At 29.5% G+C, this 19,989-nt stretch overlaps 1 protein-coding gene across 10 annotated transcripts; it reads right to left on the reverse strand.

Moving 5' to 3' along the window:
- Positions 1 to 911: 911 nt before the first annotated feature.
- On the reverse strand, positions 912 to 19,583 carry LOC105227426 (microphthalmia-associated transcription factor). 10 transcript variants are annotated; one of them, XM_019990713.3, is made up of 10 exons: positions 19,437 to 19,583; positions 18,496 to 19,201; positions 15,493 to 15,904; positions 15,285 to 15,386; positions 14,705 to 15,220; positions 7,802 to 7,822; positions 3,618 to 3,762; positions 2,947 to 3,188; positions 2,717 to 2,881; positions 912 to 2,638 (listed from the first exon to the last, which is right to left on the reverse strand). In XM_019990713.3, exons 2-10 carry the CDS (start codon positions 18,651 to 18,653, stop codon positions 1,832 to 1,834), a joined length of 2,568 nt encoding a protein of 855 aa, XP_019846272.2. In that variant the 5' UTR covers positions 18,654 to 19,201; positions 19,437 to 19,583; the 3' UTR covers positions 912 to 1,831. The 10 variants fall into 10 exon arrangements, with proteins under 10 accessions (XP_019846272.2, XP_011205070.2, XP_019846271.2 ...); XM_011206768.3 differs by lacking the exon at positions 19,437 to 19,583 and adding an exon at positions 16,035 to 16,503 and having other exon boundaries at positions 18,496 to 18,633; XM_019990712.3 differs by lacking the exon at positions 19,437 to 19,583 and adding an exon at positions 16,035 to 16,471 and having other exon boundaries at positions 18,496 to 18,511.
- Positions 19,584 to 19,989: the final 406 nt, after the last annotated feature.

Consider the following 19,989-nt stretch of genomic DNA (forward strand, 5'->3'; position numbering starts at 1 on the left):
GGATTGATTGCATAATATATCGAGAATTTGATTTGAGCAACCTAATTGGTCATTTTGTTTTGTAGCAATATATGTACATATGTATTTTACATACATACATATGAACATATTGAATATAATAATTTATCTTAAAAATTCACAGCTCTTCTCATTTAACGAGTGATTTTATAATGCTCACATTTGGATAGCCTATGGCGAATATTAATAAATAATACAATAAAATTGCAATGCAATATTAATAATAAAAACAAATTACATTATTTTAAGCAACCTATGTACATACTGTATGTACGCATATACATACATTAGTTAACAGGTACATACATACCGGTATGTATATTTATGCATACATAAAACGACGTGCATACATACATACATACATATATGTTTGTATATGAAAGCACATAGATAGACTTAAAATGTTCATTTAAAAGTACGCACTTTAAAGTTGGACTCAGATGCTGCTTTTTACCGAAATTCTATTAAAATTTTCCCGATACACTAAAATTGACATACATACATACATACATATTTTATTTCATGTCAACAATGGAAGCTCTCATGACTTCTCAGGTTATTCCTTACTAACGTATCAGTGTTATCAAATATAATAAACAAAGTAAAAGTTTTAGCATTAAACTATTTTGATGTTTTAACGAAGTCCAGCTGTTCTCTCTATCTCAAAATATTTCAAATGTCAATGCAACTTATGATACATATGTATGTACAATTATGGCATTTAGTTTTAAACATTTTCACATATTTAAAATTTGTTAAAAATGTTGTATTGGCTATTCCTATTATTAAAAAGCACATGTAAATAAATATACTTACGTTTGCATACATACATATGTATGTAGGTCAAAGGGTGGGTGAACCAACCTAATATTGGTAATCAAAACATCGTGACATACCTTGGGGTGTTTTCTTAACACAGATGTGTGTATCTTGGCATTTATCTAGTGCTTCACACTGTTCATCAATTCAGTATGTTTTTGTACATTGTTAATTTGCTAAAAGAAGAAAATTACTTTTAATACTTCAATAAAATCTACATCTCGTGAATCTTCTATGTTAACATAATTTTTATAAATTACTAAATATGGACTAAAAGTGACATTACTTCGAGATTATTCTCAATATTTCTGCCTAATTTAAATGTAGGTATGTTCATTAATTAATTCTAAAAAACAACAATAATTACAACATTTTTCATATTCAAATGAACGGGCTAAAATTAATTAATTGGCCTTTCCTTTAATGTGATTAAATTTGATAAAGTTATGACTAAAATAAACATGCCGATCTCTTCAAACAGTTTCAGTGGTAACATTGCCCCATATTATAACATCTGAATTCAATGTACGCTTAAAAGTTTAAAAATCTGTTTGCCTATAAGGAAATACACTATTTTGTAATAATACAATATTTTACATAAGTAATCTAATACACAAAAACAGTTATGTATTTTGTATTAACGTATGCTTTTAAGTAAATTTTCAATCTAAAACTTTGTTGTCTTAATATGTAATATGTAATTGTAACAATCAACAATGCAATATATGCTCCTATGATAAGAAAAGAAAAACAAAATAAATCAACAATGTATATACATACTTGCAATGACTTGTGTCCGTACGTACATAAGTATGTACATATACATATAGATTTGCACACATATGTGTTACTTACATATTATAAGCATACATACATTGTGTAAGAGACGTATTTTATACTTTTCTGATGCACAAGCTGTAGTGCCTTCATTTTTGTTCTATTATAGAATACATTCGTAGGTAATATAAATAAAATTTGTGTGTTAGCCATTTTATCATGCCAAGTCTATGTCCAAGGAATCAGGCGATAATAGCATAGGATCATTTGTAGCTGATGAGACTAGTGAAAGAGAATCACTCATCATTGCACTAGATAAATCATCAGAAGCGTGTGATGCACCAACATGATGTTCGTCGTCATGCAGATGATGGTTATGATGTTGAAGAGATGATGACTCCAAGCCGTTAAGGTTTTGATCCACGTGTTGGTGGTGCGAGGAAGATAACAGGGGATCTCTACCGTGTTGCAAAGTTGATGGTGACTTGGAGAGGCAACTGATATCGTTTTTATTGCCCATGGATGTCATTTGATGTTGCGAGTGATTTAAGTAGTGATTGTTGTCGCAGCAATGTTTCATTTCCTGCTGCGAGTGTTGTTGTTGTTGATGGTGGTGTTGTTGTTGATGATGATGGTTATGATTGGGTTGATGACAACTTGTCGTTAAGCAGCATACTGAATTACCCATATTTTTCCTTTTGCTACTGCAACAGTTACCATTTATATGTGTCCCTGTTGACGCGGACGAAGTAACGGTGTTTTGATAGAGGTCATCTAGTGAGTTTGCGTTATTTTGGCAGTTGGGATTATGACAGTCGTGGGCATTGTCACCAATACAATCATTGCCATCGAAACTATTGCAACATTGCAGATGCGCTGCTGTTGGCGAATGTGCTGCTGAGAAAAAGTGATTAATGTTTGATGACAGCAAAGGATCACCGCATTGCACAGGATGCTTGCTATCTTCCATAAGGTCATCTATTGGAGTAATACTGAGGCTGGCTTCACTTGTTATAACAGATAACTAAAATAAGGATTATTATGAGTATAAAATATTCCCATCAAACTAGCAAAAAAAGATCAAATTTTACGCATTACTTACCTTTTCTACCATGTCCGGAATTAAGGATGTTGAATGATTATTATGTGACAATGGTGAAGCAGGACTGGTTCCTTTGAGGAAAGATGTCGGTGCTGGTGCTGACACTGATGTTAAATTAAAGTCACTTAATGGTATTCCATGTGACTTAGCTTGCATTTCCAATTCCTTTTAAATGAAATTAAAACTGTTAATGGCATGGTATAAATGTATAAAATATTTTATGGAGATACCTTTATTCTATTCAAAAGCTTTCGATTTTGCATTTCCATTTGACGTTGGCGTAGCTCATTTTGTTTTAGCCGCGAAACTTCATGTTTAAGGCATTTGATGTAATCGACAGATGATTTAAGTATTGTGCCCTTGTTTGGACGTATGTCACGTACAACTTCGTAGTATGGGTCGTTAGTTTTTGGTAGTAATGTACCCAGTTCTTTAATGCGGTCGTTTATGTTAAAACGTCTTCTTCGCTCAACTATAAATAAAGTTAAATGTTTGAGTACTTTATAAAAATTATTTGTTATCTTCGCTCATGAAATAAATACAGGGTTAACTTTTGACTGTGGTTAAAGTAGTATCATTAAATCGAGTTCAATATTTAATGTTGATACTTTTTTTTATTTTTTTTGCGATTCCATTTGTAAAAGTTATGAATATTAAAGTGAATACCCAAAGTAAAGGTAAAAGATCATTTTTATATTTTCTACAGTAAGTGTTAAACTGGTATTTTATTGTTTTGAAATGAAATATATCAGAGGAAGATATAAAATCTTGTGAATAAAGTCTTTACAATTTACACTTAGTTATAATAAATTATTTAAACGTTTTAGATTCAAATATAATTGCACTTATCTATACACATATGCATTCATTATTAATTTACTTCAGTGATATTTTTACTTACTCATATTATGGTTATCCTTTTTCTGTCGGTCCTTAACTAATGCATGCATTTCTGCATCAGTGAGGGATTGTGGTTCTTGTTTTATAGCCAAATCCGATGAGAAGTTATCGAATTTTAGATCTGCATCAAACAGACAATCGTCCGCCTAGTGAAAATCACATTTAAAACCATTTGATATAAAAGAAATACCATACAAATGTATAAACGCATATGAGCTAGATATGTATGTATAATATGTATATAATTTATATTAATGTGTGAACATTTGTGTATATTAGTATTATTTAAGATCATAATTTTATATTGATTTTAATGAAAATCGCTACCAAATTATAGAAAGTCAGTCTGGTAAACAAAATACATCATCCTAATAATAAGTCTACGTGCTAAATACTTAATATTATTGTTGGAATGTAATATAACTACTACCTTACCAAACGAATCACGGAGAGTTCAAAATCACAAGCAAATAATTTATTACGTATGTAAGTATACACTTAAAAATTTGTATAAGGAATTACATACATATTTTTTGTTTTTGTTTTTTAAAAATGCGAGTCGGTCTTCTTATTGTTTTTTATCAGCCCTTTGCGATCTATTGTTACATTCTTAACTTTACCTTATTTCCCAAAAATACTTAAACATTTTCTTTAAAGAATATACTCGTATAGTAAAATATATGAATAATAGAAATTCTAACATTATGGATATGTACAATTCAAAAGCTTATTAGCTCGGATTTTGATTAAGAATTGTTATGGTCGCTTTAGAGCTTTTTATTACTAAATATTCCCTCTGAAATTTCCGGCGTGATAGAATAAATGTATGTGAAAAAACTGCAGCATACCTTGACTCTTATTTCTAGTATCAATTTTTTATTAACACCATCAGAGAGCTCAAAGCAATTTAAAGCCTTATTCAGTCGTGCGTTTCATTATACATATCGTACAGCACACTCAGCATTGAATGACTAGAGACTAATAAATTGTGTACACAATAATGTACGCTATTTATTTATCACACTAGTATTAGATATATTTACAGTATACACATGCAAGAAATAATATTCATATTATCATTTTTCGAATATTTATGAGTGAAGGATACAATATTTTTTCACAGACAATAATGAAGTTAATTACAAAATCATTGCCAAGGCTGAGCTAAGATTCTTCTCCTTCATGCTCTAATATTATAGAGAACCCATTTATATAACTTTTTGTTAAGAAGTACTATAATACATGCGTATTTGAATTTAAATTTAAAATCTACATACATATATAATATTCATTAGTTGTAAGATATTGATATTTCTAAAATTTTTATTTTCACTAAACGAATTAAAAAAAAGAATTATGCGAAGTATATGTATATTTCTTTACGATTACTCAGATTTTGAATACTCAGAAACATTGAGAATTGATTTTAAGTTACTAAACTCATTCCTATGACTAAACACTTAGATAAAATTACTTTCCGTGGAAATAGTATTTTATTTATAAAGATCATGACTGATGTAAACCAGAAAAAGAAATTAATTATGGATTTTATGATGTAAACCAAAACCGAAAATACAACACATTAATTTCTAAAATAATAATACTTTTTAAGTTATAGGTATAGAGCTTAGACGGTACATTAAAAATTCAACGTATACTTACAATGAAATATTAAATCAATTAGTGAAAAAATTAATACGAAAAAAAATATAAGTTACGCCGTTTTATTTATACAGGTTTAAAAATTAATTTATTTTTATTTTTTTATTAATTTTTTATAGTTCTTAATATAATATATAAAGCAATAACTTCTGTCGGATTATACACCTCCAAATATTAGTGGAGTTGTAAATTGTGGCTTGAATATTTTGCGTATTTGGACTATTACGCGAAAATCTTGGATTTGGATACAAAAAATAATTCTATAACTTTTATTTAAGAAAATTTGCATTTAAAAATAATAATAGCCTCTTTTGATCTATATGCCGACATATATCCATACAAATTTATGTATGTGTATGCAAAATAACTTTATTTGCTAAAGAAATTCACCATTTGATATGGATTTGATTAGGAAATATGTTAATTAAAAATGTCAATAAGTTGTTGAAAATTTCCTCTACTTTGCCTAACAGATTATGAGATTTGAACGATTTTGTGAAAAAGTAAAATTTTAATTTACAGTAAAAAATTAAAAATCAATCAGCACACTAAAGTAAACCTTGACATAAAATACGAGTTCGCTTTGCAAACGGACAACGAATAGCGGGCAGAACGTGTATCATACGTGTATGCGCACATTGCCAATGTCAGCTGCCTATTTTCCTGACCCCTCTGCCTTCCCTCAACTTTTCTCCACTTTGCTTACTTGCTACCCACCACAACCCACCAACATTCGATGATTGTTTGTTTTCATTGAGAAAAAAGTAAAGTTGTCAGTCGGAGCGTATCGGACGCAACAGTATTTACAACTACAGCGTGACAAATGTATAAGCAACGACTTGTGAGCATTCATCAGTACAATATCAATAAAATTTGCCGTAAGTCAGCGTTCCTAAATTATTTACAGTGTTACCATTTTCTATACAGGGCGGCTGTAACGTATTACTTGCATGCATTTGTAGTAAATTAATATGTATGTGTATATACATAAATATTTATACACACATATACGAATATCACATTTATATGCTCACTTTTAAAAAAAATTCACGAAAATCTCAAAACAGTTATGAGACTTAACACATGGACGTATGTATGTGTTCAGTAAAGGAATTTTTTATTGGACAAATCTTAGCCCTTATACATACATACATATATGTACATATGTATTTGTACATATATCTACGTATGTACGAATCAAATTATTGTCATAACAAATTATTTGTATTTTTAAATACTAAAATTATTACTAAGTTTAAATTTTTTTCAAATAATATAAACATTTTTATAACTTTAATAAATACATACATATATTAAAAAAGTATACATACATATTAAAATATACATAAATTAAACAAATATTGTACGTTAGAGAATGTGGGACAAAGAACATTATTATGAAAGTTTGTGACACAAAGTCTAATAAATCATTAGTCTTGCATTAATATGTAGATGAAAAGGTAGCAGCTAACACGACATACTGATAATTGTAATTGTTATAATTAGATTAAAGTTATTAGAGGGGTTAACACAAAATCGTATATATGAACGATCGGTTTCACGAGGACCAAATAGTTTGCAGAGACTGCATTATCTTGATAGTCGATATGTAATTAATGTTGCATTAGTTGAGTAAACTGTTGTTTGGAATAACTACAACTAATCAGGAGAGTTATCGAGCAAAAATATAAAATAAAAGTTCGAAATTAATTGTTTAGGAACCGTTAGGAGACCAACCAGTTTTCCAGCCGGACATTTCGAAGAGATGGATATAACTATATCGACTCAGATAACTTTCGTAATCGTATTTTTATTTGAATTGAGAAATTAATAATTAATTGGGTTTAGCATTCAATTTTCTTTAGAAATATGGATTTACGAAAGCATACTATGTTGTCATTCCGCGCTTTGCAGTGTAAGGTTGGAATTTAGGTATTTTTTTATTAATTCTTGGCCGACTGAGACTAACGGATTTCGTAAACAAAGGGAGGTAATTCTAGATCGAAAGACTCGAAATCAAACCGTTTACGATATAAATAAATCCTAAACGTGTGCACAGGAGATGGAAATCAAAAAAGATTCTGATTTAGGCGAATTATGCTCCGTTAAGTGTTATACTATATGAGCAGCGATACTACTAACATGATATATTTATTCTGTTTATTTTAAATCCAAATAGTTTCTTAATCCAAAAACTAATTCCAAAGTTCGGGGTTATGAATCTCGGAAAAATTATGATTTTTATGCATTTGATTCCGTTATAAATTTTGATTTACCATTATTTTAATTAACTACATGATGCATGAATAATTTTGAGATTAGGTAACCTTGCAAAAAGGAGAACGTGTTCAAACTTTCCTATTAAATGCAATGTAGTATTAATTGTAATAAAAGCTTAAATAATAAAAAGCGCTTAATTATAATATATTCAACTGAAGTAAATAAACAAATAATAAGAATAGCACGAAAATGATAAATATACACTCAAATAATAAAGTTAAAAGTTTTAATTTTTGCACTTACATCACTGTCAAACAAGAGGAGCTGGAAACATATAAATTGTTAATAAAGCATTATAAAAAATTATAGGTTCATATACAATTAAATCAAATTTTTATTGGATTTGTTATTGTCTAAGGTTTACACACATACAAATGTATGTACCATTGCATATGTAAATGTGTTATTCGAAATGTTGTGAAAACAAGAATATAAAATTAAAGTTCGAAATTAATTGTTTAGGAACCGTTAGTAGTTTAGTGATCGCTGAAAACCAACCAGTTTTCCAGCTAGATATTACGATTTCGATAGATTGAAAGCCCAGCGGAGCGGACTCAGCGCTTTAAGATCGGCTCGACTTTCAGCGTTCACACTACCAATTTTACACTTAAGTCAGTTTTATTTGTATAGATATAATAATATATATTATATTTATAGTTGAAGAAAAATCTCTATATACATATATACAAATGCCTAAGTTGAGCTGCAAGTTAATATTATAATATGTACTATATGCTTTATTTGGAATTCACCAGTATATGTACATATATGTAGATACATACATATGTGTAGATCTTGCGAATACTACATATTATTTAAGTACGTTTATTAGCCAGAGTTGTTTTGAGTATCACAACAGGTTGATAAACATATATATGTATAATTATAAAACAACTTTTTACAACTTGATCAATTAAACCCCGTTCAGTTTTTGGAATCAAAGGATACAATGAACTTTACTGGTTTTCGCCTTGACTACACATTCTGAATATTAATTTCCGAGTATTATTTCATATAGAATGTTATCATTTTCTTAAGACATTTTTAACGATTCACTTTCAAAGTTTTCATTTCATAATGTACATATGTATATGGTATTTGACTTCTATTTAATTATTTTATTTTTATTATTACATACAAACTAGGGTTTAAATAATAAAAACGTTAAAAAAAGTTTAATACGGCGTAAATTCTTTAGGAACTTGTAATGCTACGTACATATGTATATGTGTAATGATATCGTTTATCATTCTTTTAATTTGCACATATACATAAGTATGTATGCTCGATTTATTGTGCATACACAAACATATATAAAATAAGAACGTAGGTATGTCAATCAAAAATAAACAATACATTTGCCTGGTCGATCTACATTCCTCTTAGCTGAGTTTGTTCTGATGTATATATAGTCTTATCTTATTTGATAACATATAGGTATAAAAGAAGGCCAGAAATTATTAAACGTACAATGTCAAAAGATTTTTGTCTCAGATGCCTAAGGCGGCATATATATCCTTAAATTCCAATTTGAAACTTTTACTAAAAAACTTGGCTCTAGGCGAATAGAGTGAGAAGCTTCGATAGCTTTTATATATAGAAACGTTATGATAAAATCCGTAAGTATCTCAGGAGACATCTGGAAACTGTATGGCACACATACAAATATATTTTGTAAAGCAACGTCAGTTATTGGAGCATGCGCACGTTTATGCGTAAGCAAAGTTCTTACTATTCACTAATACCAATAGTCTTACCAGTATTGATAAGAAATTCGCAACTTGTACTCATTTAACAAAGTTAGAGATAAGATTGATCGGATAATCGTTGCTAACATAAAACAAATCATATCATACATTGCAAACGTGTGAGCTCTTCAATGAAATGAGTGAAATCGGTCTTTATATAAGACACTAATTTCCTTTAATTATTTGTACATAAATACGTATGATCCACTCGACAAAATTCTGAACAAGTTTATATTTATATGTTCAAGTTATTTGTAGAGACTTTATGTAAAGAATAAATAGCGAGAGAGCAGAGCACAACGATAACAAAATATTATTTACACAGCTTTTTTAACAACACTTATGAAACACAATTTTTTAACTCGATTTTAACGACTTGTTTTAAACACATACATTTTTTTGAGTATTGTCAATATATTTATAACGATAATACTCATTTCAGTTGAATATTTAAAAATTAACGGCTTGCGGTACTTATTAATTAAAAATTTGGTAAAGTATTTAAAAGTTAAAAAGCAAGCATTGTGGCGTATTTATTAATTTTAGAAATCTTACTTTCAAAATATGACAGGGCATTCTCATCAGCTTTTTCAAAAACTTATAGTAAACAATGAAAGTCTTAAGTACTTAGTTAGAGTACTTAGATAGTTCTCTCCTATATATGTAGGTAGTTACCTACTCTAAAATCTTAGCGACAAATAGAAATGTTTGTACGGACGCACACAAATTTACCACTTAATGTTTAGGCTTATCATAATTGAATTTTATTCAGTTATCGGTTTTCTGTTGTTTAGTTGATAAATAACCATGTGTAAAAAGACTTATAATGCTCATCGATCAGAAAAAACTTCCTTTTAAGAAGTTTTTGTTACAATTTATTGTTAGTCAATTATCGCAAGGTTTTTTTTGTGATTTATCAGTCAATTTGTTATTAAATATATCAACTTATAAGAAGCTTTTTAACTGTTCACGTGGAAAGCATATACATATGCAATTCATACACCTACGCTTATATATAAACGTATTTCGACACATTATGTTCACAGTTATTTGGCTTAGATAATATATTAGTTTAATTTTTAATTTGATTTACATATACATACATAGATGTATATTTCTTATGTAAAAAATTTTATGGTAGCCTCCCATGTGCTCAGTTTTATCTTTTGTCATTTTCAACATTGGCTTTATAATCTTATCAAAAGCGACAGATAAATATGCCAAGTAGTGATTACATTAAATAACATTAACCCGCTAAAGTTGCAGTTTACTCTTAAAGAAAGGTATTAAAGATATTTTTTATAAAATTTTCAAAAAACATTCTTCGAGTCTTGAATTCAAAAAAATAGTTGGCTTAAGGTTTGTGAGAACTTAATTTATTATTGTAAATATATGTATGCATGTTAATTAAAATGAGAGTGGTTGGGGAAAAAATTAAATGTGATGAGAATATATATATGCATCTAACGAGCAAAAATTAAATTTATGTGAAATTCTATTCTAAGTACAAAATGTTGGCAGCTTCAACAAATATATATCAAGAATTTATATATTAAGAAGTGTAAATACATGCTACATGTGTATTTTTTCAGATATGATTAAGCAGCAGATTAGAGTAATAAAGTTGTAATAATATAGTATATATACATACATATAATCAATTTCTGTATTTGTACACAACACTAATGTAATGTAAAAATTTAATAATATGATGATATATTAGGGTTATCCCAGAAGTAGCAGACCGATACAAATAAATTAGTTGGTGGTTTAGTTAGTATTTTTTTTTTCATCTGCAGTCAATAGATCAGAATGTGTGAATAACACATTCAAAATTCAAATTACAAATTACCCGATTTTTATATTGAAATAGGTAAAAACAATTAGTTGAAGTTCACAACGAATTCGTATGCTCTATATTCTTCAGATGTATTAAAAGTTTCCTTTCCTCTTTAATTAAAAAACTCGGAAAGTGATTTATCAACTTTTGAGAAGCGTTCTCCTATCCGTTCACTTGTATAGGTCGTCATATATAGTATCGATATATGTACATTTGTAACATATATATATATACATACGTATACATATACTCAAATGAATTTATTCATATATGTATATGGTAGTACATATATATTTATACTTATAATAATACAGATATTTTGTCTTTAGACAAATTAAAAAACAAAAATATTTCATAAAGTTATAAAAATTATTGTTTAATACGTTGAATGACAGCAATAACGACTTTGAATACAAAAAAGTGTATATGCGTGTGTGGAGCATTTCAATTTAATATCATTTATTTGAGTAATTCATTGATATGTATACATACATATGTACACACATACATATGTACATGTATATGCATATTGAATAACTTTTGCAAGGGTGGGGAGAGCTCAATTAAAAGAAATTACAAAATCCTCTAAGTTTGAATAAGTATGTACATTAAATTGATCCAATATTTCCAAATTTTCGCGCTTCAACACATTTGTACGTATGAACTTGTGTATAAATATGTTACATTGTATTTACGTATGTTGATATCCAATAACACAATACATTTAAACGTGGGGTTTTTTGAATTTTAACACAGAAAATCTCGTAATAAGTAGTAATGTAAATATTATTTAAGTACATATAATTGAATATGATTATCGTTTTTAAGAAAAATATACACATAAATATTTTTACGAAAAATCTATAATGTAGTAGCATGTTGAAACCAGTTTTGTGAATAAGTGTCGCAAGCGCAATCGCTATAGACCCTTCGGTAGTTACATTAGAAATCAGTTGCGGGCAATCAATCAGTATGATAAACAACAACCTAGGCATGTTTGAACATTCGGGCGTTCGTATGGACTTCACCATCATGAATGTACATATGTACATACATATATACTTATTATATACACTTTTGAATAAATATATGCTCAAATATTTGTAATAAGATATTTATGCGAATGTTTCTTTCGGTACACTCACCTTCGTTTTCCGCCGTGTTATTACATTAAATACCGGCATTTTGGTACGTCTTTGGTTTTTTTTTGGGGTTGGGGTGGATCTGTGGCGTTTTTTCGACAGTTTGGCGGTCTTTTATTTTCCCTCGTAAATAAGTTTAAATAAATTTAGATGATCAGGTACTTTTGAAGATTTTTTACACTTTCGTATTTTGAAAATGTTTTGTGTTTATTTTTAAACACTATTCGTTAAGTAATTTATTCACTTGTTGTTGGTTACTGGCATGAAATTGAATCGTCTAATTTAGTGTCAATAATTATATTATATATGTGAGAGAGTTGCAAGCACAGAATAGAATTTATAACGAAATTTGTTCACACTTGTTTCAATATTCAAACAAGCGTTCACCTCCAGTGTATTCTAATAATACTTGATTCAAATTGCTAAATACTGCCGTATAATGAGATCCGATCTAAGCGTGTGATTGTGTAAAACAATTAAGTACGGGTTTAATATTTTGTATTTATTTAAAATTTGTGAATATAATGAATTAGTCATAATTACGTTTGGCACTTCGTTAGGTTCAAAATTTATGTATAGCTTTTAGAACTCCCGAAGGTCGGAAAGCATTCATTTTTATATATTCTAATATGCAAAAGTATATACATATGTAGTTTGTCAGTTGAAAGCTCCACAAATGTTCGTTATATTTTTTATAAATATCGGAATACAATAAGTATTAACAATTATTATCTCCTTATTTTAGAGGAATTGTATTATTATTTCACCAAATCCGGCGTTTTAACTGGCTCTTACATTATATGGTACTCAACGTAGTTTCACACTTATTTGTTTGTTGAATTCTCACATTTCCTCTCTACAATTTTATGGTAGTAGCTTTCTACATTTATATAACATTTAATTCATATGCAGTATGAAAATTATAAATTAAATAAACAAAGCAAGTTACTGGCCCACCGACCGCTCCAAAAACTTTAATATATGCTATAATAATCTACACCCCAGTTGGAGCAAAGCAGTTAAGTAGAAGTTCGAATCTCTACTAAGTCATCGAGTTCGTTTTTGTTGAGCGAAATGCGTTTTACCACTACTAGTAAGCGATCGAGGTGATTATAAATTGGAAGCGTTCAACACAGTTTCCATTTCGTTTCATTTATGTGGTGTATTATTATACAACTGTGTGTAGTAACTTCGATCCCGAAACGTGAAATTACGGGATTTTGCCGACTATTAGGCGGAGAACATTCATATAAATTTTACAATTTAAGGAATTAGCGATTGTATATGTTTAAATGTAATTTTTATCACATTGGTAAAATATTTCTCTCAAATAATTTAATGAATAAACAATAGTATTTTTGAATCCTTGACAACTGACAAAAGTTTACAACACTAAACACTTATTAAAAAAAATCAATGATCCCTTGCATGACCTAGATATGTATATATGCATTTATTTATATATACACACATGTATGTATATGTATTTGTAAATATATATGTATATACATATATATATATGTATATAGTATATATATATACATATATAAAAATGTTTTCAAAACGAGTATAATTGCAATAGATATCATTCAAAACGTAATCCCTTTCTAGCACATACACAATTATGGTCTCCTTTATCACTCTTTATTGAAAGTGATTAATTGAACAGATTATTGCTGATTTAAAATATTTATCTTCATTGGTGTTGAGACATTCATATCTTGAATTTTTTTATAAAAATTAACTCACGCATTGATTCATGGGGTGAAGGGGCCTTATAACACACACTAGCTATAGAAATTTATTATTGTTACTACGTACATATGTAAGTTACCACTTTAATAGTGAATTGAATAAATATTTAGAAACACCGATTAAGAAAACTAGTATACAAATCACACATTTTACTTATTTAGATATGCGAAAGTATCGATCGTCTTGCGCGAAATCATAATTTTTTTTATTGCTGCTATATCTTTCAATAGACGCAGTCAGGTAGATTTTGTTTAGTGAAGCATAAACCACAACTGTAGCATACATTAATTTAGTGAAAATTGGTTAATATGCTTTCAAGGAGCAATATGGATGAAATTTTTATGGTATATTCTATCGATATCTGCTCAAATCAAAACCCAAGTAATCATCGATACACATATTATTTTCTACAGTTAAATATACTACCATTATATGGGGGACAGCAACAAATATTAATAGGAGTAAACGTGTAAATCGTAGTTTAAAATGATATTATTGGAAATGAGTGTTACCAGAAAGCACCGTAGTAATCGTTGAAAGATGAAATGACGTTCGACAAGTTCTACCATATAATTATACATACATATATAGACATATGCGATGCAAAGGCTCATTACATTAACATAATATAGAAACAGTAGATTATGGTATAGAGACTTACTTCGGATGCACTTGTTGCTACGGAACTTAAAGGTGACATTGGTGCTGATTGGACTGGGCTAGCAGTGGATACATTAGAACAATTTGCATTTCTTAGTGAATTTACTGGTCCAGATGAACGTCCCCCAAGGGATAAACCATTTGTTACACCCATTACGCAATTCTTGCCACCCGTTAAACTTGAGGAGTTACCGCCAATTGAATTCTTGTACGCGCTATCACCTCCAAAACTTTTTACCGAACTTTGGTCATTTGGAAGAAAAAATTGACAACTGCCAGCAGTTGTCATATTATTACTTGCACCATCTACACCATATGAAGAGGGTGATAATTGCATATGATCATCGAGAAGGGGAGTTACTGCATTCGAAGTGAGTAGTAATTGTGGAGAATGTCTAGTGGTTATGTCTGTTCCTCCATTGGATCCACCAAAATTTGAAATATTAAGAAAATTAGGAGATTGATTGGATTCACGATTTATATTTGGCATTGCTGTAGTGTTGGGTATAGTTTTGTTCTGAAAAAAATTACAATAAATTAAAAACAAAAATCTGAAACTATGCATTTTGTACAAAACTTACTTCACATTCATTTTTAAAAGATTCGCTTAAATATTGTCGAACTTGATTTTTCTGCTTTTGAATGACATGGTAACGGGTGGGATTTTCTAAAACTGTTCGTACCTGTTAATACATGTAAAATATAAATATTTAAAATATTCAATTACATTAGTAGAGACACATAAATTTAAAAAATTTACTAGTGAAAAATGCAAATCTTGACACTAACCTGTAAAACTTGTTTTGGGACATCAACACCGATACTTTGAAGAGGCCCCTTCAACATAACCGGACTAGAACTTGTCCCAGACGAAGTTGCTGATGGAGGATGAGTAAAATAATTTTGTTGGTTCCCTTGAACTTCATTGAAATTTGTTCCAAAACTATTGGGTGCTGGTCTATAACCCCCACTATTATTATTACCCATCATATGTTGGGTATGCAACTGATGGCTATTGTTTAAATTTGGTATCTGCTGTGTTATATAAGATTCCACTTGCTGTTGTAGTGCAGCAACTTCAGCTGCAGCCGTGGCTCTTTTTTCTGCCTCACGACGCTCCAACTCCTGCTGTTGCTGCTCACGTTGCAATTGTTGTTTAAGTTGGGTTCGTGATTTTGGAACAGTAGTTTTGAATGTAGGGCTAAAATATAAAAATAAATTTCCAACACTTAGTCGTACTTATTGTCAAACTATAATTATAAAAATAATATTTAAATTAAATTGTTTCATTAAATTAGAATCTTTTTAATTGTGATGCTTGTTTTACCCACCCCCCTGTTGACGGCGGTAAGCCAATAACTTTTGGCTCAACCGGCTCCGTGACTGCAATATCCCCTAAGTCCACTATGCTTGGATCCATTTCTAATATCATTTCCAAGTCTTTGTCTATTCCAACAGTAACTCGTACATTACCTTCAGATTGTTTGTTATCATCGTTAGAACTAATAGACAATGCTGAATGGAAATGAGAGAGGACGTTTTGTTCTTCATTTTTTAAAGTGTCCTCTATTTGTGTGTAACCTATCTCTGGTTGCACAATATCGTTATTAGTTTCGTCAAAATCCATCAAGGCAGCAGGTTCAACGCCAACCTCAATTCCAAGCATTGGGTCGACTACATTAGGATCACTCATTTTCTGATTTTTTTTGCTTACGTTTGATTGATTTAAATTATCTTTTGTGGTAATCATTTGGAGAGTTTGTATTCGCTGTAGAAATTCCTGAAACTCTGTTAAATTATCTGAAGATTGATTAAAAATACTTTGAGGTGACATTATGCTTCCGTTATGGTAACTGATAGGGTTCAGATTAAACTATTGGAGCTGACAAAAGATAACTCTGATTTGGGGTCGGATAATGTTTGCTAGTGTTCTGAGCAGACTGATTTGTCTGATTCAGCAATTGATACGAATGCTGACCGAACCGATTGTGACTCTACTTATATATTTGATTTTGCATTATTTTTGAAAGAGCAATCATTTATTATACCGATATTTTCATTTGTTTGATTTATTTTTTTTCTTTCCCGAAAGAAAAGCATTTTATAAATGTTACATATGCCCATAGAATGTTCATAACGCACGTGCTAATACGCATTTCTTTAATGATTGGCAACAAATACTTTTCTTTGTTTTGTAACATTAAATACTTCACGATAAATCTATACAACTTTGTTAAACATATGAATATATGTATATGTTATCATGAAAATATATAGGTCGATATATTCTCAAAGCATTATACACCGTAATATCAGAGCGTTTATTCACAATATTTTTTATTTACTTTTCTTCATTTCTTCTCTGTACATAGGTTTTTCATTTCATTTATAATTTGTTTCTTAATTACATTTCACTTCATATTTTTATTAATCGGTGCCAATACAGTTCCACCATTTTTATTATTAAAACTAAACCACATTATATTTTCTCATTTTGAGAATTCCGTCAAGTACTAAAATATGAAGGTTTTTCTTTGGCGTATACTGAAGAGATAGGCAAAAGAAAAACGGACCTTGATCTTGTATCATACAGAATCTCTTGAATTCGGCACCTATCGATGAGCGGTTCGATCATTCGAACTACTTTCGTACATTTATTCTATTTAAAAACAGCTTTGTGACTGAAAAACAGGGTATTTGTATTAAACTTATAATTGTTTAAATTATTTTTAGTTTTGAAGTATTAAATATTTTCTATAAGTTTTAAAAGAATTGCCAAGTGTTTTGCAGTATAATCTTTTTATAAAATAAAAAAATGCTTTGGTAATAAAAATAACTATTGTTTGTTATTAACACAGAAAATTTTAAATAGTTATATTCAAAAATATTTACCCTATATTCGAAAAGAAAACTTTTAAGAGATACGCGCATGTTCAAAAATAATTTCAAAAGCTTTTATTAGTAATACATCTAGATATGCGATGTTAGCACACGAACTTGTGTATAGCTATTTAAGTATGTGGACAAATGTAAAGTGCAAAATGTAAAACTTTTGAAATAACGTAAATCTCAGCAAAGAGATTCCATGTTTATTCTTCTAATTGAGGGAAATTCATCTTATCGCTTACTTAATTAGGGTATGACAATTTTAAATTAAAATGAAATAAAGCGAATTTATAAAAATTGTATTTATGCCTACTATAATTCTGCATTACTGATGTTGTTGAACAAATTTACCCCCATTGTAAGGCTACGGTAGTAAAAAGTGTAAGGCGAGGTAAAAATTGTTTGAAGAATACATTTGTTTTTGTGGTCAAAGTAGAAATTGTTGTAGAAATTAGTTTAATTACTTAAGATCTTCTATTATACAACATGTATGTTTTGGTAGCAATCAAGCGTGATATGTCTTTTCTTTTTTTTAGTTCCAAATGGTTTTTACACACAAAATATGTGGCATAGGCTTTAGAAAGACATTGATTAAATACGTTGTTAAATTCCTTACAAAACATACTAAAACAAAAAGAATATATAAATATCAATTCCGTATTTATTTAAACGAATGCATTTGCACTTTAATACTAAAATTCTAGGTTCTTGGTAAGATAAAATTACAAAATAATACCCCAAAAATAATTTAGATACTTCTAATAAAAGCTTCTTTTTAATATATTTTATATATGTATGTGTGTATATGAAGTTTTTAATTTTTATGTTGAAATGTTGAATTGTGCTACACTTAAAATATATGTACATGTGTATGTTTAAGCATTAAAAATGTAAAGAGTCTCTTACATGTCATCGAATCGTACAGAACGGGTAGCTGCCTTCAATTCATAGAATTCAACATTATCCGATCTTCCAGCAACTTGCACTTCAGTAGAAAGTAAATCCAAATCTTCGATCGGAAAATATTCAAGATCGAAATCCATGTTTATGCCGGACTCAGCCATAATCGCAGTCGAATATATTTTAGGCAGGTTGAACTTGGGGTAAATGGAAAAGTTCAAGCCTCATTCGTTGATTAATTAGCGCAAATTGGTTGCTGGCGGGTTGCGGTGAATTGGTGAGTTTTCATCAAAATATGTTTAATGTTGTGCAATATCTTTTCATTTTACTCTCCGTTGTCTTATTTGTTTGGTTGTTTAATTAAGAAGAGCTTGAAACTCGGTCGTTGGCAATCGGCAATTTATCCCAATAAAATCAACTTGAATGTCTTGCTAAACGATGGTTTGTGATAGTGGTCTACAAATCACTAATACATATGTAACCACGTGTACTTAAGCAGCTGATTACTTGCTAGTTGCTTTTGCCGATCGATTGTGTTGAAGTTTGTGCTTCTTTTGTTGCCTTTATCATGTTTGTAGAAAGACAATTTTCGTGTATAGATACTGTGGTTAGTTATTTTGTTTGATTTTTTATTAACAGGTGTAACGTAGTTATATTTGGTTCTCTTAAGATCTTAGCAACTTGACTGATATTTTGGCGGCCATCTTTAATTCTATTTTAATTTTTATTAGACATTAATTTAACACGATCACTCTTCGTTGTGCCTCGTACAAACACAAATTCAATATTAACACAAACATAAGCTTATTAGTATTATTTCGAACTACATATACATATGTATATATATGTGAAACTTATTTGCCAAGTTGAATCTGCGAGCGTAATGGCTGTCGGAACCAGTTCAAACTCTTGAGCTTATGTCGCACTACAGATCACTCAACAATTACCAAATGATCGTGCAATTATTTTTAAATTTCATACTGATTTATTTTAACTTATTATGAATTGCTTGTATTCACTTTTAAATCTAATTGTAGAACTTCACCACTTAGTGCCAACCGTCCGTCTAACTACTGGCGATACCGGGGAAAAAGATAAAGCAGTGAGAGAGTATTTACTCCTAGTGCTCGTACAGTTAAAGTGGTTGCGGAGGTAGGGTTGAATGTAATATGCAACTCACCTCAGTTAATGGTGGATATAAAAACGGTAATGAAACGAGTGCTAACACAAAATAAAATAATATTATTGACAAAGTTATTTGCAGCATAAAAGCTAAGATACATTTATAATACATATTTATTTTATTTAATGTTATATTTTTTCAGATAATTAAATCAAAGATTCTCGCATATAAACACATTACAGTTTCAATGTGTTTTGTAATTTTTGGAATCTTCTATCCATAATCAATATCAAATGACAATATAAATGATAATACAAACGGTGTACCCTCAAATTTGATGAATAAATGCATATGCATTTGTCACTAATATGTAGATT

Source organism: Bactrocera dorsalis, chromosome 5, assembly GCF_023373825.1.
Source record: "Bactrocera dorsalis isolate Fly_Bdor chromosome 5, ASM2337382v1, whole genome shotgun sequence".
NCBI lineage: Eukaryota > Metazoa > Arthropoda > Insecta > Diptera > Tephritidae > Bactrocera > Bactrocera dorsalis.